We start from the raw sequence: 21,781 nt of genomic DNA, 5'->3' as shown, positions 1-21,781 counted from the left end.
AAATCATGTTTACACACTCACGGCATACAGTGGGATGTTTTGATTTATGTACACAGTGAGAAATGACTAAAGCAAGCTAGTCACGGCATCCTTTGCTTTCCTTACCTGCCATTTCATTTGCTGTGTTATTTGAAATATTCCACCCCTCCTACCTTGGACTGACACCCTTCCCCTCACCCCAGTGCCTCATGCATGCTAGTGAGGCATTTATGCTCTGGGCTTCCCCCCACTCCCCACCCCAGTTTGTACTCCATTAGTTATTTTTTTCAAACTTATGAACTTTTTATTTATTATAACTGTGGTGTTGGGCACATATGGATAAAGGACAACTTTATGGCATTGGTTCTCTTCTCCAACCTTTATGTGGGTTCCAGAGATCAAACTTGAGTTGCAGGTTCATTCAGCAGGTGCCTTTACCTACGGAGCCATTTTTCTGGCCCCAAGTTTACATTATTCTAGGCTATTGTTACCCTGTTGTACAATAGGTCTTAATACCTACTCCAATCCACTTGAACCTTGGGCTCTCGGATCAATTCCTTAATTGCTCCCTCTTCCCCAATCTTCATCTTATTTTATGAATTCAACTTTATTAAACAAGAACACTGTTGTCTAGTAGCAAACACAATTATTTATTGCCAAGTGGCCCTTTATTGCTGTTCATGAGTTCGATTCAGTATGGCTCAATCAGCAGATACATGTCTTCAAGGGCTGGTTTCAGGAGCCCCCCCCCACCCAAATCCTCAGATGCCCAGAGCCCTTGTATGAAATGGCACAGAATTTGCAGATTTCCTACCTCCATAGCCCCTCTCCTGTTCATTAAAGCATCAGATAACACTGGGGTGGAAACATCAGGTATGCTGTACCGTTTATTGAATAATACCAAGAAAGACAACGGAAGTTAAGAGTCCTGGGATTACAGAGTTTGCTACACTCTGTCTCTTTTTCATTACCGAAACTATTCACGTTTGATGAGGAAAGAAAAGTTGTGAAAATACCCATGAAAACAGCTGTCTTTGGGGAACACTTACCACACCTCCCAATTGGCTGACCCTGCAGATGCTAATGGATGGAAAGGACATAACTTTGAAAAGGGACATAATAACTCCAGGCACCATGGCACACTACTGTAATCTCAATACTCAAGAAATAAACGCAGGAGAATCCTAAGTTCTATGACACTGGACTATAGACCAAGGCCTGTCTCTAAATGGAGGAAGAACAAACAGAGAGAGAGAGAGAGAGAGAGAGAGAGAGAGAGAGAGAGAGAGAGAGAGAGAGATCCATTAAAGTTAAGTCCTGACTGGTTGATGAAGATCACAAGTGAGTAGTAAGATTTGGCCAGATCTTGATCACCAATACATCTGTGAAAATAATGTCAGAGTATTAAGATGTCACATCACAGGGGCCAGGGACCTCACTCCTCAGGAGAACGCTGCTTTTGACCTCACTGTGTGGAAAAATGTTTCATCAGAACTCAAGCTCTAAAGCAGACTGGGATCATGTCTCCTTGCATTGGGATCCACCTATGAACCTTCTCCTTTGCAGCACTCTGTAAGGACACTGTGAGCATCACTCTGTAAGGACACTGTGAGCTCCTGGAAGCTGGTGATCAATGAATGACAGCTCTAGTAATGATGTTGGTGGTGATGGTGACGGCACTCTGAGTCACACTGGGCAGGTTATGGGAGAGGGGTGACTTCTGGGGTAGACATGAAACATACACCCCTACAATAATCAAAAGTTTAACCTCCATAAAAATTAAACTATAAGTCAAAGTCCAGTGGACTTGGATCATTGGATTCACTCACACACACACACACAAAGACATGCTGTACTGGGCAGAAAGTGCCAAGAAGGCTCAAATGTATCTCACTGTATTTTGTTGTATCATTTTATGATGGTAGTTCCTACTGTTTGACGGTGGACAGCTCATAGCATTTTCAGTTTATTGTTCAAAGGTACAGGCAAGCTCATTTTTATGGTGGTTGGCTGGAGTCTGGCTTTGAGACAGGTGGTTGATTTTTACACACACACACACACACACACACACATACATACACACACACACACACAACACACACAAAATCACACTGCACAATTCTATTATTTCTAGACTTGGCTATGAGTTTAATTACCCTCCTCCTTTCCGCGGATGAAGATCTAGGAGTCTCAGGCCTTGAACCTGTTCTGCCTTTATTGAGGAACTTCCATTCAGGGTGCCACGACTCACTCAGGTGCTCACGGCCACAGTGTCGTCTAGGTATCCCATTGACTCATGGAACAAATTCTGTCTTCTTGGAAGAAACTAAAAACAAAACTGCAGTTTTTGCCTACCAAAATGCTCTACTATGTCCACAAGTAGTTAGCAATGAAGACATTTATAATCCGATACTAAAATATATAATAATCCCACTTATCTGACCACCACCTTCTCATGGTCCCACTGTGAGAGTTGTGGGTATCAGAGAAAATCCTCCTTGTTGGAGGAGCCTTTCAGAGTGTCTGGGTTTGCTCACCCTCTGTGGCCCTTGATAGAACTGAAGTCGGTCCATTTACTGTCTAAGTGCCAGGGACTGTTTGTTCTGAACACGCCACATCTTCCATCACTTAATGCTCCCAAGAGCCCCATGAAGGAGGCATTGTCATCATGTCCCTTGTAAAGCAGAGGAAATCAAAGCACAGAAACATGCTCATCTGATAGCTTATAAGTGGGCATAGTCAGATATGGTGCTGACATCTCTGGGCCTCCTGGCTGATGTCATGTGATGTACGTAGTTGGGCAGAATTCACAACTGCCAGGTGAACACCCCTCAGTTACACCAAGCCACAGGTCTTCGTTTTGTCCAGGTCTGAACTGGGGAAATGACGTCTATCTAGAGAGTAAGTTTTATTCACATGTCCACAGTTCCTAAGTGATAAACCAGTTCTGCAGTTACTTAGCTGTGAGTCAAAGGGCCCAAACACACACTTCTCAGTAAAGACCAGGGAGGGACCAGGAATAGGCACAGGGTGTGATGGAAGGAGGGAGAAAGGTACCTTTCCCAGCTGCGCCTGTAAGCTAGTAAGGAAAACAACTCAATGAACTATGTAGAGACCAATGCCTTAGAAAGTAAGATCCCCACCATGATGAAGGGGTGCCTTTACTCAGGGAGGTATTTATTTTTTCCTCCCCCCCACCCCCTTCTCTAGAGCACGATCCATAAAGTCCTGAAATAGTTTCACTGTAGAAGCCGAGATCTGGGCATCTACAATCTACTCTCTGGACTATGTCTGTGTTCACTCCCACTAGCTGGAATTTTTTTATGGGAGTTCGGACAAAGACCATTTTGTGGCGACTCCCTCTGCCCCCTGCCCAGAACTGGCTCTACCGGAATGCACTAATTGCTGCCGGAACAAAAGGATGCCTTATGTCCCCCTCTGCTCCACGGGCTGTGCATTGATTCTCTATGGCACAGGGATGAAAACTGCCAGTGTTTCCTCTCACAGCCGTGGTAGAACAACAGTGGTGGCATCCTGCGTGCCAGGGGAAGTGCTTGTGAGGCTGGGCCATGCAAGAGGTGTCAGGTTTCATGTACCTTTGTAGCCCCGTGAGAAGGAACCTTCACTGGTCACAAGGGTTCCTTTTGCCTGGCTGAGGAGCCTGCAGCTGTGAATGGCTTGGCTGGTCCAGGCGAACCACTCAGGGCCATTCAGAAGCATGCAATCAACAGCTGGGTGTAGAGCCTCAACAGAGTGGCCCTACCCAGAATAGCTCTTTAAAAGTCTTTATGAATAATGAGTGTAGGGCATGGTGAATAGGCAGACTGAATATTCAATAACAATTCCTGAAATAGTACGTCTATAAACCCATTAAAAAGTATGATTTGGTACTGTTCATCAAGAAGGATGGAAGGCAGTTCCTGAAGATGGAGGAAAAAAAAAAGGCAGAAGTGAAGAAAAAGCCAGATAGGAGGATGTCCAGGGCAAGGTGACCTGCTGCTGCAGGAGTGTCAGGAGGCTCCAGTCCAGAGTCTTCAGATGAGATGAGCCGGAGGCCCTGGTGGTGTTCCTGACCACTTGGAAGGTTACACCTTATAGGCTCCTCCATTTCTTTCTCCAACTTCAAGTTCTGCTAAATATCAGGATGCAAGGATGGAATCAAATCATGACAGAGTGAAGGCTTGTGCTCCAAACAAAGTGCCCCTGGGGCCACAGAATCCCCAGCGTGCGCACGTGCACACACAGACACACAGACACACAGACACACACACACAGACACACAGACACACACAGACACAGACACACACACACAGACACACACACACACACACACAGACACACACACACACAGACACACACACACACACACACACACACACACACACACACACACACACACCTTGTAGGATGCCCACTTACCCGGAGCAGGATATAGGGGGTCCAAGAGCCCCTGGGGGATCTGAGAAGCCTCAGTGGAAACCCCAGCTGCAGAGGAAGTGTGAGAGCCTCGGGCAACCCGGAAACCACTAGTGTGGGAAAATGGGCTTCCATCTTTCTGCAAACGTGGAAAACAGAAAATATTAAAAAAAAAAAAATAAAATAAAGATTGGCTGGGCATGGTGGTACTTGCCTTTTAATCCCAGCACTCAGGAGGCAGAGGCAGGTGGATCTCTGTGAGTTCGAGGCTAGCCTGGTCTACAAAGCAAGTCCAGGACTAATAAGACTGTTATACAGAGAAACCCCGTGTGTGTGTGTGTGTGTGTGTGTGTGTGTGTGTGTGTGTGTGAGAGAGAGAGAGAGAGAGAGAGAGAGAGACAGAGAGAGACAGAGAGACAGAGAGAGAGAGACAGAGAGAGACACAGAGAGAGACAGAGAGACAGAGGGAGAGAGAGAGAGAGAGAGAGAGAGACATAGAGACAGAGGGAGACACACACACACACACACACACACACACACACACACACACACACACAGAGAGAGAGAGAGAGAGAGAGAGAGAGAGAGAGAGAGAGAGAGAGATCATTAACATATTGTGATGCTTTACGTGGGGGATCGTCATCACCAAACAAGGAGAGCAAGCATTACACAAAAGAACCAAGAAATTCCTAAATCTGAAGTAAGATGATCTAACTAAAAGTAAAATTTACACCAGTCAGCCAGATGTCGTGGAGCACGCCTTTAATCCCAGCACTCAAGAGACAGAGACAGGTAGAGCTCTGTGAGTTCCAGGCCAGCCAGGGCCACATAGAGTGAGCTGGCCCTCCCTACCCCCCAGTTAAACCAATGAGTAACTCCCCATTCTTCTCTCAACCCCTGGCAACCACCATTCTGTCTCCTCCTTTCCTTACCTGACTACTGTACAGCCCTCCTGCAAACAGGATCGCACAGGGTTTGCGTGTTCTTGCCTTTACGTTTTTTTTTTTTTTTTTTTTTTTTTTTTTTTTTTTTTTTTTTTTTTTACTAAGTAGAATGTTCTCCATTGGAACTTAGAGCAATTTCTTCTTTAAAGCTGAATAATATATTCCGCCATGTACTTCTTGGAACTTAGTCTACATTCCATATTTGTATGCGTCTGTAAGGCAATTCCAAAGTTCAAAAATAATCTTATCTTTCACCAGGACAGTTAAGTAGATTACACAACCAATAAAAGGAATGAGATCGCTTTATACATATTGATAAGAACAAGCTTGTCAGTCTGCGTGAAAATAAAAGCAAGCTCAGAATATACTAATATTTTGTAGAATATGTAAATAAATGCTTATCAATATTTAGGTGTTATCAGAAAGGAGTGAAAAGAACTGACAGGATGCTGTTCTTTACGTAGCTCGGCCATTAGGCAGGGAGATGCTATGTTTTACATTTAGTGCTTTTTGCATCCATGTCATTAAGCCATTTTTAGGGCATAGAAAAAGAAAGCAAGCTGCTAGTGGCATTTATATTTGAGGAAGGCTGAAGGCAGAGGAAGGATAAGATGTAAAATGGCTCATGTGCCACCTGAATTCCTGCAAGGAAAATTAGCATCATATTCTTTGAGTTTAATTTCCTATAAATAAAAATCCCATAAGTCATATAAGCATGTTGTTAGAGACAGGACGTTCTGAAAGTGCCCCTCAGCAGCCCACTCCAGGCGTGCTCTGCTTGGTGTAGTTTCAGTCGTCTCTCGGTACTAATTCCTTATTTCACTGGTGTCATTTCAAAGTGAGTGGATGGATGTTCCAGCCTCCGCCGTTGTCAGCTGGGTGTAGTGCTTGCACGCTGACCTTGTTTGTGTGGGTGCGCTGGGTGAGTCTTTAGTTTTAGAGCAAATCCTAGAAGCACACCCAGCCGTCCTAGTTTGCTTCCTATTGCTGTGATAAGCACCATGACCAAAGTCATTCAGGAGGATGACTCAGCTTACAGCTCATCATCATGAAGGGGAGTCAGGGCTGGGACTCAAGGCAGGAATCTGGAGGCAGGGACTGAGGCAGAACCTGTGGAGGAACACTGCTCACTGGCTTGCTCTCCATGGCTTTCTCAGCCTGCCTTCTTATACCACTTAGGACCACCTGCCCAAGGCTGGCACCACCCACAGTGGGCTAGGCCCGCCCACACCATTCATTGATTGAGAAATTGTCCAACATTCTTGTCTCCAAGTTAGTCTGACAGAGGCAGCTTCTCAGCTGATATTCCCTCTTCCCAGATGACTCTAGCTTGTGTCAAGTCGACAAAAAAGCCAGTTAGTACCACTGAGGCGATGGGTGATGAATTTCCACCTAACTGTGACACTAGTGAAGTGCCCATGTGCTGTGTGAAAACTACGTGGGCTTGGAACAGGAAATGGCACACAGGGTCCGAGCACTTTTGTTCTGATCCAAATTCTCCCAATGCTTTGACTCTGGGAAACTTGTTGAGCTTTGCTGGACTTCCTTTCATCTTTAATAAATGGTAAAATGGTGTGTATATATATAGTAACCAAATATATAATACCCAAAAAAGTTATTTTAAAATAAATTTCTTTTTAAAAAATTTTTATTTTATTAATTTATTCTTATTACATCTCAATGGTTATCCCATCCCTAAAATAAATTTCTTTATGACTATCAGTAAATGTTTAGTTTATATACCTATTTCATATACCTATTATTACAAGGTCATTTAAAAACTTTTCAGACCAAAAAAAAAAAGAGTTTTTGAGTGAAAAAGTTTGAGAAATACTGCCTAGGGAATATAGGTAGGAAAAAAATCTGTGCATTTTGAGTACAAGGGCAAAGTTTATTTTGATATTTTCAGTTCTGGTTGGCTCTACGGATGTGGGACCCTCAGAGGCAGAGGGTTGACATACTGGAAGGGTGGCACCAAAGTCCACAGCAGGACTCTGACTCTTTTCTGGAGGACCGTGCCAAGAGTGTGGCCTGTTCCCTTCAACAGCATTGCTGTTTCTCAATAAAAATTTCTGACAAGTGAGTTGGGCAGGCACAAGCTGCATCGTGTCCACCTTGCAGAACAGTGCTGAGATGTCTGGTGTTTGTCAAACTCACAGCTCACGTGGACCTGCTGTCCAGCGTCTGAGCCTGTAAGACTGTATCTTAGAAACTATCACAGGGCTGTTGAGCTATGGACCACACTTAGAGTAGCAAGATGCAGCCATGGGACTGAGTAAAGGTCTAGTTGTGAAGACATAACAGGGGAGCTGTTCTAAACACCAGGGTGTAAGCAGGTACCCCATTACATTTCTACTGCATCCAGAAACATCTGCCCTGCCATTTACACTAACATTGGAACTCTTGGATTTCCCAGTACTGAATTGCCAGGGAACAAAATTCTATAATCACGAAGGCAGCCATGTTAAACCAACAATTCTTCAGAAGGCACGACAAGGACACACAGATGCCTGTGCACTGTGCAAGAAGAGGACGTTCTAGGTCACGTGCACATGATGCTTCCAGTGACTTTACTTATCATGTGCACTTTCTATCTGCTTTCACAGTTGAAGTCAGACACGCCAGCCCTCAGCAATGCGGCTGACCCAAGCTTTCTTCCAGTGGGCCTAGCTTCTGCTTTTGACGGCCTATTTTGGTCACCAAAGGCCCCTCCCTGACCTCACAAGGTTCAGGGCCTCCGGTCTATGACTTCCTGTTCCTTTCTCAATCCTGAGATGGATTTGCTCTCACACGGCAGCGTTCGCTCCAGTATGAGCTTTCTAGCAGTCATCTGTCTTCACAGCACACCCAGGCCTGTTGTGTGTGAAGAGTTCTCCCCTGGAGCCACATATCTGTCACCAACCACATCAGTTATGAAATCTGTGAGGACAACAGTGCAGCTGATGCTGAGAGTCAAAAGGGGATCTTGATCCCTATGACTTCAGAGACAGGGTAGGTTCATTTATAGATGCCAGGGACCTTGGGAATGGGGAGTGGGGGGACCCTAAGTGCCTTGAGGCCTCCTCCTCCTTTGTCTGCTCTCTTCTCTTTTGTTCCCTGACAATTTTAATAGTTATCACTGCCGTCCTCCCTGCCTCAGATGCAGTGTGTGTTGGGGGACTGCCCTTGTTTCACATAGCATCTGGACAGCATGTCGATCCTTCTCCTGTCTAGTACATGGGCAGAATCACATGACCACTTGCTTATACTATCTATCACCATCCTTTCTAGAAAATTACAGACCCATCTCTCTTGGTTTCTCTTTTGCTGTGGTAAACACTGTGACCAAAAGCAACCTGAGAAGGAAGGAACTTATTTAGCCTTACACATCTCTATCCCAGGCCATCATGGAGAAAAGTCAGGACAGAAAACTCAAACAGGAACCTGGAGGCAGGCACGGAAGCAGAAGCCACGGAAGAATGCTGCTTACTGGCTTGCTCCCCGTGCATTGCTCAGCTAACCTGTTTTTATTCAGTCCAGACTCATGTACCCAGGGATGGCACCAGCCACAGAAGGCTGGACCTTCCTCCATGTCCATAGACATGTTCACAGGCTACTGTGATAGTGGCAGTTCCTTAACTGACATCTCCTCTTCCCAGGTCACTCTTGCTTGTGCCAAGTTGAGGAAAATCTAACCAGCACACTGACCAAACAGCATTAACAGCAGGATGTGTATTCTGCATGGGCAGAGTGTTTCTGGGCTGTCCTCATGTCACAGGACAGTGATCCACAGCCCTGAGACAAAAATCTTCTAAGTTCCCTGGGAGCCAGACAGGAGGGGGCTGCACCTGGGTTGCATTGGAGCTACGATCTTTACAGTTTTGGATTCATGCAACTTTAAAACAATTTTTAGAAAAATGTCCTAGTATCTCTTACTTGTTAAAATTGGTACATGAGAATTTATTATTATAAGTTTAAGTAGTTGCAAACAAATAACTTTTCACACATTGCAAGCATTGATATTTAAAAGATTGTTTTGTTTATTCTTCCCATTGTTTTTAATGCATCAGGCTAAATAACGAAGAATATATGTGGTCATTCACACAAAGATGAATGAGTTTTTAAAAGGCAAAATGTCACGACCCCTCCAGTGGAGTCTGTGTGACAAATGTTTCTGCACAACCCGAGGCGATGACCTCTGCTCAGGGAGAGCCTCTTGGAATGGGTCTGATGTTCCTGCCAGGAGTAACTGATTGCAGCCTCCTCTTTTTTTCTTACTCGTTTGTGTTGGAACATTCTGCCTTTGTTTTCTCTCATAACCCACTCTCATATCAGAACTTTTCAGACATGACTCTGTTGCTATGAAATGCCCTAACTTGGCACTGCAGCCAAGGGTCATTCAGGCCCAGAGTTTACCACCAAGTTCCGCTCCACTTGTTAAAGGAAACATGGCTAAGGATTAATCATCAGTTAACAGTTTATATTATGACTAACAAATAAAGTGTTTAAGAAAGCTCCAGGTAGTGATGCTCAGATAAAAAGAAGAAATTAAAAAAAAAACTGTCTTGACACACAGATGTTTGGCCTAATGAGAGAACACTGACCTTTGATAAATAGGGCACATGCGTGCTGATACCAAGCCAGTGATTTGAGAATGGTGACTCAAGATTTATGACAACATTATTACTTTGCATCCTGTATTTTGAATTGTATATGCCTGGTTGTTTCACTGACTTCTTTGAATGAAAAAAAAAGTAACCACAAAAACACTCCCCATTTCAAAAACATATGTATAAAAATCTAGACTGCTTGCCTGCAAAATACGCTCAGACTTAAACTCTCCCCTGGATTGGTCTGTTTGTCACTTTGCCTATCTTTGTCCACCAATGCTTTGCGAACTCCTATTCCCAAGGACTTATACCTGACTGAGATGGTCTGCGGCAGCAAAATTCTCACACCATTCTTTGAATCAATGGCCTTGGTCTGCTTTTCCTGAAGTACCTCATCTTATTTTAATATTTAGTCTCAAAAAATTTCCATTGATCGCTTATTACATGTCCCTGCTGAACAAAATGTGCATGTAAATGAAAATTTAAATAGCTACTCTGTATATAAAATTTTAGGCAAGAGCTTTTAAATAATTCCTGTTTAATAATTTACAATTTGAATGTCTCTGGGTTGGAGAGATGGCATAGCTTGGTGGTAAAGAGCGCTTGCTGCTCTTACAGAAGACCTAGATTCAGGACCTAGCACCACATTAGCCCACAGCCATCCATAACTGTAGTTTTTAGGAAATCCAATATCCTCTTCTACTGCCTTGGACACCAGACGCACAGTGGTACACACACAAACATGCAGGCAAACACTCATACACATAAGATAAAATGAGTAAATCTAAATAAAAAGCTAAATTTGAACATTTTATATAAAACATGCATATTTTAAAATGTATTTAAGCATAATAAAATAATTATAGGAAAATAATACAATTTAAAATAAATATATTGCTTTATAAAGCCCCTAAGCAAGATATTATTACTTACATACTTTTTACTCAGGTGAAGGAGGTATTAGTGAATCTCTTTACTGAGCCACGATTGCACATAGTGGTGCTAACTGGAGGCAGGTTTCAGTGTCAGTTCCATCTAGATGTCTTCTATTTTACAGAAGTGGGTTCTGAGAGACCACTTTCAGAAAGTCAGTAGATGGGCCTGGAGGTAGTGCTCTTTATCCTTGGTTTGTAATGTGACTTTTCATGAGCTGTGAATTAAAATAACAAGATAACTTGCCGTGAAACATTCAATAGACAGAGCTCTAACTTCTGTTCACTTTTTGGAAAATCATCCAGAAGGCATTTCACTCATCATGACTGATGCTCTTCCTCTGCAGTTCTGGTGTAGATACTCCAAACAGAGTATAGTCATAGAAAAATGATTGTTGCTTTAGGAATACACTTTAAACCAATGTAGGGTAATTAAACATATTCAGAGGCCACAATATGTCACTTTAATAAAGGCGTGTGGCTATTCAAAATCTCCCGTTAGCTCAACTAATTGTGGGCAACCATGGTTCCCCAAATGTGCTCCTCAGCACCGGCAGATGTTTTTCTATTCAGCTGCATCTCTATGAGCAGGCTGGCCTCGAACTCACAGAGATCCACCTGCTTCTGCCTCCTGAGTGCTGGGGTTAAAAAGATGTGCGCCACCACACCTGGCCTCATTTACAGTTCTTCATATAGGATCTTCCAATTCCATTCATATTACTGCACACTGCCAAGCACTTCGTCCTTACCAACGGTTGAGTAATATTCCATTTTTTATGTAGCCCCCCATTTTCTTTATTCATTTGTTTGCTGGCATCTCTGGTGACTCCAGACGTCTGACATACTGATGTCACACTCCTTGTCCGTATGCCTAGTAGTGGGATTGCTGAATCAGGCGGTAGTTCTATTCCTCATGTTCTGGGGGGCCCTCCGTTCTGGGGGGGCCCTCCGTACCATTTTCTTAAGGGTGGTACAAATATACTTCCCCATCAACAGTGTATGAGAGTCCCCCCCCCCCACTTTACTCCATGTCCGCACCAGCATGGACAACATCATGAAATTCCTACGTGTATATGTACCAGGATTAAAGTCTTACGTCACTATTGTAATTTCTAAGCTGCATGGCTGGCAGTGTGAGTGAACTATAGGAGGCCAGCTGCGTGAGTCATGAGTCGCGATACACCGTGGCCTAACTTAGAACTTGAGCCAAGCTGCCTTAAGTTGAGAAGTGGGAGAGGAAGCTACTTTTCAAAACTCGTTTACAAATAATAGTTGTCACCTCCCAGAAGCCCTTGTTCTTTTCTGTAAGAGCTGATGACGCCATCTAGCACCGTTGGCCGCACCGTAGCCGTGCATGACTAGGCTCTGACTTGCGGTGGTTCTGCTAAAAGATCGTGTGGAGCATCTGTTCCGTCGCATGCCGTCGTGGGTTCGGGGAGGCTGGGAGGAAACAGCTGATGTGTGTGGCTTTGCAGGTTCACAGACATTCCCGTAATTACCCTTCTCCAGTTGCATAAGAGCGATGCTACACTGAGTGGGGAGGAGGAGGGGTGTGGTTGTCCTTGTGTTATGTGCATAACAACTCGTGAGGTTGATGTCGGTGTCCAGGCTTCATAGGGACTGTGGACCTCAGAGAAGTCAGTGCTGTGTTCTGTGTGCTCTTCAGGACGGGTCTGAGCCTAGGCCAGCTGTCGACATCTGCTTCGCTGTTGTATTAGCTACTTCACTAGTTCCTGAGACAAGATGCTGGGCCCAGAAGCAGCTTAAAGGACAGTTTGAGAGTGCAAGTCATCATAGCTCTGGTGGCAGGACTGAGAAACAGCTGCACCATGTCCACAGCCAGGATGCAGAGACGGATGAACGCTGGTACTTTGCTTTCTCCCACCCCCCCTTTTTTTTTTTTTCAAGACAGGGTTTCTCTGTGTAGCCTTGGCTGTCCTGGACTCACTTTGTAGACCAGGCTGGCCTTGAACTCACAGAGATCTGCCTGCCTCTGGCTCCCCGGGTGCTGGGATTGCAGGTGTGTGCCACTGTGCCCAGCTGTCTCTTTTTGCCTTTTATTCAGCCTGGGACCCTGGCCTATGGGAAGGCTTTGGAGAGACACCTGGGATCTCGACAAGCTTTTTAGAGACATGTGAGGTGCGGGAAGGGGACATGTTGTTGATTTCAGATAGGCATCCACATTCAGTTGGACCTATGTGTTCACGGACACTCCCACAGATATGTCTCCTCGATGAGTGAAGACCTGGTGAAGCTGACAGTGTTCATTAACCATCACAATTCCTAATTCCATAATCTTCCCAGCATGCCATGGGGCCCACTGTAGATGAAAAAGTACATATGTCATTCTCCTGGCCAGAGCACGTCTGTAGCAATGCTGGGGGCCCCAGATAGGGGCTGGGGAAACTGCTGTGTGGGTAACTACTCTCTCCAGATCATAGAGCGGATGGGTATGTTCAGTAGGCTCCCCTCAATTCCTTGTATTTCATGACACAGGAGGAAAAAGGAAGCATTTGTTTGGCAGGATTCTGAAAGCAAAGAGCATGATGGTGACATGTCTATGGCAGAGCTAAGGGTTCCTTACCTGTGGCCGTGCACCCATCCGGTGTTGTCTTACGAGAACAACCACAGTGCAATATGGGCATCTGAAGGCCTGGTGCCCTCCGGGGGAGGAACAACAGACCAGCTCCCAGAATTCTCAGCAAGGGCCTGCAGACTGTTCTCAGTGCATGCGTGGCTTCAGTGGGCAGGTGAAAGCATTCCTCGTTGTTATTTCTACGTTTTTTAACTGCGTGGCAATCCAAAGGTTGTGCCGAATGAGATAAGAAGAAATAATATAGTATGCAGTTTGTAACTTTAACTTTCACTTCCATACTCAGAAAAACAAACTGCAGGGAAGTAGAGAGTATATAGGCATATGTGTATATATAAGTAAAATGTGTGTACATAAATGGGCATAGTGTCCATAAATATAAAGAAAATACAAAGGCTATTATGTTATTTAGCATTTCATCACTGTGACAAAGTAAAAAAACTTAGAAAACCTAAGATAACCAAGCTAAAGTGTGCTTTCAGAGGCTTCAGGTGATGGGTGGGGGCTTGCCCTCGTTGTTGGGCCTCTGGCAGCACAGGGCCTCACGGTGGGGAGTGTTTGGTGAAGGCTTACCCACTCTAGTAGCCAGAAAGCAAAGACAGGAAGAGAGCGTGCCTGGGAGTCCAGTCCTTCCTCTTCCGGGTACATCCACAATGGCCCACCTTCCTTAGGTAGCCCCTGCCTCCTTCAGTGAGCTTAGGACCAACCTCTCCACACAAAGACACTTCCACACCACAGCCGCAGTGTTTCTGTTAGCAACACGTGTGTGAGCAAGTTCCAGAGACTGAGGTAACTTAGAGGATATCAGGGTATTTTGGGAGAAGATAATGTGAGCTTTCTGAGTGTTTGCCAGATTTTGTTTTTTGTTTTGTTGTTGGTATGGAAATTGCTTCCTAAGCATTGTCAGTCGGTAGGCAACCGTGGAGGAAACAAGCACAGCTGGGGTCAGGCAGAGGGGAGGGTGGGTGGGCTCCAGGATGAGGTGTTGGCTAAAAAAGAAAGCTTTCATTAAAACGCTCAGGGTAGGCTGTCGGGGGTGGGGGTGGGGTGGGGTGGTGGGGTGGGGTGGTGGGGGTGGGGATGGTGGCATTGAAAGGATGCTAAAGATGATTGTCTTGAGCCATGTGGGTCAATCTGGACAAGTCATTTTGGGGCCTTGTTTCCTCACTTAATAAAGGAAAGCAGATGGGGACCTGAGGGGGGGCCCTTCTGGCCTTCGCATCATGTGATTCCACCTACCTCAATTACACAAATTAGCTTGTTTTCAAGGACATGTGCTCCATGGGAGTCTTGAAGCATTCTTCTGGAGAATTGAAGAGATCTAAAACTAAATTAAACCCATAAATAAGAATTAATAAAAATAAACAAAAAAAAATCTTCGCTTGCAGGCAAACGCTTGGTCTCTTTTTTCAGTGGAGGTTAAGTATACATGAAAGTAGCCATCCCAAAGGAGACGCACAGGCTTGCTTCCTTGACTTTACAAACTCGAGGTTGGTGTGAGCCAAGTCTGTCTGAACAAAAATTTCAGACCTGGTATCATTGCCCAGATGCAAAAAAACCCTCTCCTTTGTAGTGGCATCTGTATGGATTGGCCTTGACTTACTGAATTTTGGCAGGGAGGAGCGGAGGGGGTGGGGGGTGGGGGGTGGGGGGTTGTTTCCAGTGAGATCCTGATGCATCCTGCACCTGGGAAGTCAGCAGAGCAAAATATCTGCATATTGTGACTCCCATGAGCTAATTAACTGGCTTTGGAGAAGCGCTTGGGATCTTGACAAATCTTTTAGAGACCTGTGAGGTGTGGGAGGGGGAAATGATGTTGATTGCAGGCAAACACACAGCATGTTTGCTGACACTTGCTCGCTTCAGTTTCAGTATGGAGTGGGTATGATGCTGCTCCACGGCCTCCTCAGTCTAAGTACCCACATGTTGTTCAACCTGGCTCTGTAGTTACCACAGTACTCTTAGCTTCCGGCCTGTTCACACTCAAAGCCTTAACTTGGGTGCTGCAAGGGTTTGTGGGAGGCAAAAGGGCACTCAGCTGCCATTTCTTGGGCACTGGGGATACACCGGTCCTCTGCCCACCAGTGACTTCACTGCTAATGTGGAGCTCCTTCTGTGTTCATCTGGATTCGAACTTGGCTCCATGTTGCCTCTGTTCGAACTGTGATTTTGAGTTCCCCTTTCGAAAGACTCTAGCAGCAAGTGGCCAGACAATTGTGTCCCCCCAAGCAGGTGATTCCAGCTTGTGTTTTAGGACTCACGAACACTAAGGACAGCCAACCTTTGAGAGTGAAAGTTATAGAAAGGACGGAGAGTCCCACATAAGAGACAGGAGGGTGCTTGGACACTGGAAAGGCAATTAGGCTGCAGTAAACTAGGTTTCCAGTGACAAGATTATCTCGTGACTCTGACAGAACAAGTCTGTGATTCTCAATGAGAGTTTTGCAACATCAAACGTAATGACTCAACCACTCTCTCTGACTCAAGATCAACCTCTGATTAAAGAGGATCTGCCTATATTTGTTTTTGTGCAGGGCAACCTCCGTCTGCTGGCCAACCGACTATGAGCTGCCTACGAGCCAGGTGCTCACCAGTCAGTGTGCTGGAAACGGTGGAGAACGTGGCATTAGGAACACGATGGCCTCTGTCTCAGCTTGGACTCCCTCGAAGCTCACTCCACGGAGTCCTGTGAAAGTGACTTGTCAGGAGATGTGGTGAGGAAAACAGAGCAATGGGGATGTGGGGAAGAAACAGAAGGGAAGTAGGGAGAAGCGGGAGGTGACTTTGGATCCTTTCCAGGAAGATCTCTAGAGACACTGCCGCGCCCCTGAGTGGTGCCAGTCAGAGGCAACAGAACTCGTGTACTTATGCCCTGGACTCATTTATCTTTGCTTAAGGGTTGGCCTGAGGCACAAACCTCCAGGTGACTTCAGCTTCTCTTGCTGCCCCCAGAATGAATGTTGACACTCTGAGACCATCTTCCTTCGTACTGGTGCAGCTGCCAACTGTCAAGAGTGACATAACTTTGGGCACCTGCGCTCCCCACCCCCAAAAAAAGACCTCGGGGTCCCAGCGGACAGGAGTTAGAACATCCACTGGAGGCAGCTAGAACGGCTTCCTCTACCGAGGGCCACGGGCATGGCTGACACCTAAAGCTGAGTAACGCCCTCTGTGTAATCTGACTCTGACAACAACAGACTTGGTTGAAGCCTCAGCTCGGGGTGTGGGAAAGTGAGGTCTATTGGTACTATCTTCAGGTTAAAGTCTGAAGAAAAGGTTGGCTGAAGCAAACAGGACCCATCAAAGGCCGGCATCACAAATCAGACTCAAGCTAGCCTGAACCAGCTCCTGCCTGTTCCCAGTTTATAAACAACAGATAAGTAATCTTGATAAAGCTGGCAAAAAAAAAAAAAAATCAATTAACTTTCTCATTAATTCACTGAGAGCTGTCATGTCAAATATTTTGTAAGAAAAAATGTGGGCTACCCATCTCTTTCTGATTCCAATTTTGTTTCCAGGAACTCCTAGCAACTTAAAAACCCGCGAGCTTTGCTGCATAACCCTTAAATTATACTGGTCCCGGCCAGTGGTGTGTTTTCCACTTCTGAGCTCCTGAGAGACTTGGGTTTCTTTCTGACAGCTGTGTCTACACTGGAGCCTGCACTGTCCATTTTGTCTACTCCTCACCAGCGAGGAATCTAAGAACAGCGAAGGGATCCGTGTACAGTGATGCAAACATTTAATGTGTCCTTTAGAGGAGGTATGAATACAAGCAGACGCTTATTATATAGTGAAATTCTACCAATTATCCTATGGTACATAATTTATAAATAATAAAACATAGCAATATCCCATGTTATACATTCCATACAGGAACTTGGTTTTCAAAGGTCATTCTTATTCGTTCCTGCTTGTGTCACTGGCCAGTGTGTAGTTGCAGCTAATGACCCAAAGAAACTCTTAACATGGATGGGCTATCGTAGCCCATTCATGGCCACGTGACAAAATGGAGGCGTATTTTGGAATGAATGGGGTTGAGTTGAAGTGAAGTAGATGTGTAATGTGTGTGATGGGATGGTGTAAGTGACTCTGCAGAATCAGATAACTCCTTTCAAACACACACACAGGAGCTTACTCAATGGCTATAGACATGAAGCCCTTAGTTTAATGTGTGTTCTCTCATTCTCTCTCTTTCTTCTCTCTTCTCTCTCTCTCTCTCTCTCTCTCTCTCTCTCTCTCTCTCTCTCTCTCTCTCTCTCTGGGGGCAGCCCAGAGTCACTCTGTAGCCCAGGGTGGCCTCAAACTTGTGATCCTCTTGTCTCAGAGTCCAAGCACTGGATTACAGGTATGGGGTCCATTGCTTTCTTGGTGGAGAAAACTTTGCGAAGCCTTGATGTGTGGATCTTGATGTGCTTCCTGGTACAAATACTGTTGCCACACTCAGTTTTGAGCTACCAATGAAAAGCCACTGAATTCGGAGTTTGGAGACAGCACTCAGTAGGATACTGTAAGGTGGTATTTCCATCAAGAGGACTCAGCAGATTAAAAATAAGTCCAAAGATTTAAAAAACCAGCAGAATACGCTGAAATAATCAGGAAGTGGGGCATGTCAAGTATTCATCACCACTGATTCAATATAATTGACTAAATAGTAAATTCATTAATTTAGTTTTTGATAGTAACTGTGGTTCGCAGTCAACAAGACTGCATTCCAAGCCACTGGGGCCCAGCTCCAGAACTCTGCCCCTGGCTTTCATTGCCTCCCATGATGCCGAGGGCTCAAAAGCATTCATTGACACAGAGTGATGGAAAGTTGGCAATGCCAACTCTGATTCTCTTTGATGCCCTGTCTCCATCTTATCAGATTTCCAACATCCTCCCACTGGTAGCTGAACATAGACACTAATTTTTCTAATGACCAAAGACTCTGTTGTAACTCATGCATCAGTCACAGTGCATCTCTTCTTAGAACAGTTGGTGTCTTCCTGCATGGAGACACATGTCCATGTGCAGTTTCCACAGAATCCTAGACAGCAGATCACACAATGACCTTAGGACCCTAGATGTCTCATGGCTGACACAGCCGCAGTTGCGAGGTTTTGTTTACTTTTAATAGATATAACAAAATACAACCCAATACTATCTACAGTCAACACTTAGCCCTTTATGACTTCCTCCAACATTAAAATACATGATTTCTCTTCCCTCCCTAAGTATCTCATGTTATTGCTTTCATATTGTTGGGATCCTCGCCATCAGGCTTCAGATGAGTCACTTTTGGTTGTTGTCATTGGTGACTAATTTATGATACAGGACTACCAGTGAATACCAGGACATTCTAAGATAAAATCTTTGGGGAGTTCTTGATCATACAAGACAGTCTCCAAGCATGAAGACCCACTAACCATGTAGCCAAGGCTTCTGAGGTCGTTGCTTGTTGCTCCCTCAGACACCTTGCTTGATAACTTCAAACCTGGATTTCTTTCCCCCATAGTTCTATTTTCTCCATGGATAAAAGGGAAACAAGTCCCACCGCAGGGCCCTGCAGAAGAAGCCTGTGCCATTCTCCTGTTGGTGCTCTACAGGGACATCCGAGCTTATGTATTGAAGCAAGAATGTCAACAGAGCATCTGGTTAATTCTCTTCCCTTTGGGGTGATTAGATGCCACTAGCCCTGTGCTGTAGCTCACCTGGAGGTGAACTTGGGCGGGGGAAGTCTATCCCATAATATAGTGCCAGTGAATATGAATCAAGGAGATGCTGGTCCCTCTTCCTCCAAGGATTGTGCCCATTCATTCAGTAAACACATGTTAGATGCACACTGTGAGCCAAGCATGGTGATGCTGAGGTTAACAAGAAGGATGTGTGAGTGGAGTACATCAGGTATCGAGGAAACATCACAGGTTTGGAGTTACACATCCCTAGGTTAGGTTCCAGCTCAGGCATCTCACATGATCTTGGTTAATTTACTTGACCTGTAAATCCATGTTATGGGTCATTGTGAGGAGGCCAGGTGAGATGGTGTGCATAGAGTTGGAACGGTGGATGTGTCCTCCAGTGGTTCTCGTGACTGAGGCCGGAAGAACGCTGTCCCTGTCCGCACGGGACTCAGTCTAATGGGGAAGGCAAAACGTGGGTGCAAATGATGAGCAGATAGTAACAGGCCCTGTCGAGCTCACTACTTCCCACCTGGTTGGAAACAAAGCTGTAAGAGCTTGCCATCCCAACTTAGTCCATCTGCTAAACGAAGGGCTTAGACAGTGCAGAATCTTGACTGCCTTTACAGACTCTGGAACTCCCTCGAATAGGGTGTGCCCTGCAATATCATGCTATGAGAAAGTCCACCCAATTGAAAAAGCTGATTGCAGCACACACCCTTACAAATAGCCTAGTAACATAAGCAAACACAGCAGTGACTGCGGATCCCACTTTGGCCTTGTTGTAAATGATAAAAATTCTCAATGGATACATTGTGCATCTAGTCAAGTTTCCTGTCTAGCACTCCACCAAGCCCTTCTCTGTGACGAGTAGTGTTCCATTCTGCGTTTTAAATCCATTTTGATTTCCTATGCAATTTGTAGACTGAAATCACTATGTACAAAAAGTGTAGCGTTCCAGTTCAGAACTCATGGGAAATAAAGCCTCAGGTATTGCTGGTACAGATTTGAATGAAATTCTTCAAACTTGTTTCTAAGCAATTTATTTCTGAGAACATTGACAATGACTACGTGTTGAGAACTCACGGTATTCTAAAATACAGTTGGCAAATACTTCTTTTGTCTCCCCGGCAGTGGGTACATTTCCAACTTCCCTCTATACAGAGCAACAGAATATAAGTAGAGACTAAGGTGGCACAGGCATCCTGAGCTAGCTGGCTGTACAGATGATGCTTTCTATTTTCTCTGCTTTGACAGTCTCTCTTTTTTCTAAAACAAGCCATCGCTTTGCACTTCTTTCACTTTTTCTCCCCGCCCCCCTGCCCCATGAACCACTGCCTCCCACTCCCAGACCACATACCTAACAGTGTAGCCATCCTCACACCTCACGTCAGAATGCCAGTTATTTCTACATCCCTGGGGAAAAGCCTGACTATTGGATGAACATATTTTTTTCCCTCTTTTTGCTGACACACATTCCTAGTTCTGAACTGTGTTCAGAATTCCAGCCCTGAGCCATGGAAACGCTGCAGCAGGCTGAAGCAGGCTTCTCTTACAGCGTGTTCCATGGAACACGGGTGTCCCTGGGGATGTTAGCAGTGTTCTAAGTACTTAAATCTTCAGAGTTAGAATGCTATGGGGAAAATATACTAGCCTATTAAAGATTCCAAGAACACCAGATTAAAGAAACCTGCCTAATTCACTTTGGGCTAGAAACACACAAATCTTTTAAGATATAGAACCCTTATTGATTGATTGATGATTACATGGTTCCGGGGAAACATTTCATCAACATGAACACTTTTCCCCCCTTCTGTTTAAGAAGTGAAAGAAGGGATTGCGGCTCTAGTCCATCCTCCTAGGCATTCCCTTCATGATAGGAAAATGCTACCACAGGCTCCCTGTTCACATCTGCATCCACACTCAAGCTTAACGAATATTTGACTCATTACCCTGTTCTCTACCATAAAAGGGGAACAGAGTTCTTCCACTGATTTACTATCATCTCTCGGATCTTTAAACCTCACAAAGTAGCAGTGGACTACCTTCAGCCATCCAAGTCCATGCCCTTGTGTGTCCATTCAACTTTGTGCTAACAGCAGGCATGACTTTGAAGGACTCCAGTCCTATATCTCCAGGGCAACTTATTTAAACTCTTTCGGACCAGCCGTTGGGCCTACTGTATTAGCTTCCCATCACTGTAGCAAATGATCCTAACCAACCAACTCACAGTGGGTTGGCGTTTTATTTTGGCTCATCGTTTTATTGGTTGACCCTTGCTTTTGACCCATGGTTAGGCTGTACATCATGTGAAAACTAGAGGAAGAGCAATTTTGCTCACTTTGTGGGTGATGAGAAACAAAGGCAGCAGGAGGCAGGGGCTGGGGTCCCAGGGTTCCTTTTAATGGTAGCTGCCAATGATCAGACTTCCTCTTGCAAGGCCTAACAGGTTAGATGTTCCATCACAACCCAGAAGTATCACAGCTGGACTCACCTTTTGATACATGAACTTTTGGAAGACTTTAGACCCAAGCTATTGGACCTTCCCTGTGGACCCGCCCCTTCCCATTTTGAGGGCATCATTACCAAGACGGCCCCACTGAAGGGGACCGTCCTGAATAAAGCTGTGGTGAAAACCATTTTTACCGGGGAACCTTTGCCCTAGAATCAG

The 21,781-nt window shown here is 45.1% G+C and overlaps 1 protein-coding gene and 1 long non-coding RNA gene across 3 annotated transcripts in view; one reads left to right on the top strand and one right to left on the bottom strand.

The window, feature by feature from the left end:
- Positions 1-4,404: 4,404 nt before the first annotated feature.
- On the bottom strand, positions 4,405-20,605 carry LOC311585568. Of its 2 annotated transcripts, XR_014775260.1 has the most exons (6): positions 20,471-20,605; positions 19,429-19,566; positions 16,045-16,139; positions 14,693-14,780; positions 10,866-11,078; positions 4,405-4,534 (listed from the first exon to the last, which is right to left on the bottom strand). It is a non-coding gene; the product is annotated as an uncharacterized lncRNA (long non-coding RNA). The 2 variants fall into 2 exon arrangements; XR_014775261.1 differs by lacking the exon at positions 20,471-20,605 and having other exon boundaries at positions 19,429-20,183.
- TEKT3 (tektin 3) overlaps positions 16,031-21,781 on the top strand; it is a 46,696-nt gene continuing 40,945 nt past the window's right edge. Inside the window, exons 1-2 of the mRNA XM_084760906.1 lie at positions 16,031-16,167; positions 16,972-17,213. Coding sequence (XP_084617032.1) covers positions 17,183-17,213 — 31 coding nt within the window. The 5' untranslated portion in view covers positions 16,031-16,167; positions 16,972-17,182. The remainder of the gene's footprint in view (positions 16,168-16,971; positions 17,214-21,781) is intronic.

This window comes from Acomys minous (assembly GCF_964271855.1).
Source record: "Acomys minous genome assembly, chromosome: 16".
Taxonomy (NCBI): domain Eukaryota; kingdom Metazoa; phylum Chordata; class Mammalia; order Rodentia; family Muridae; genus Acomys; species Acomys minous.
The sequence above is the reverse complement of the archived record's forward strand: the minus strand, read 5'-3'. Positions and strand labels throughout refer to the sequence as shown.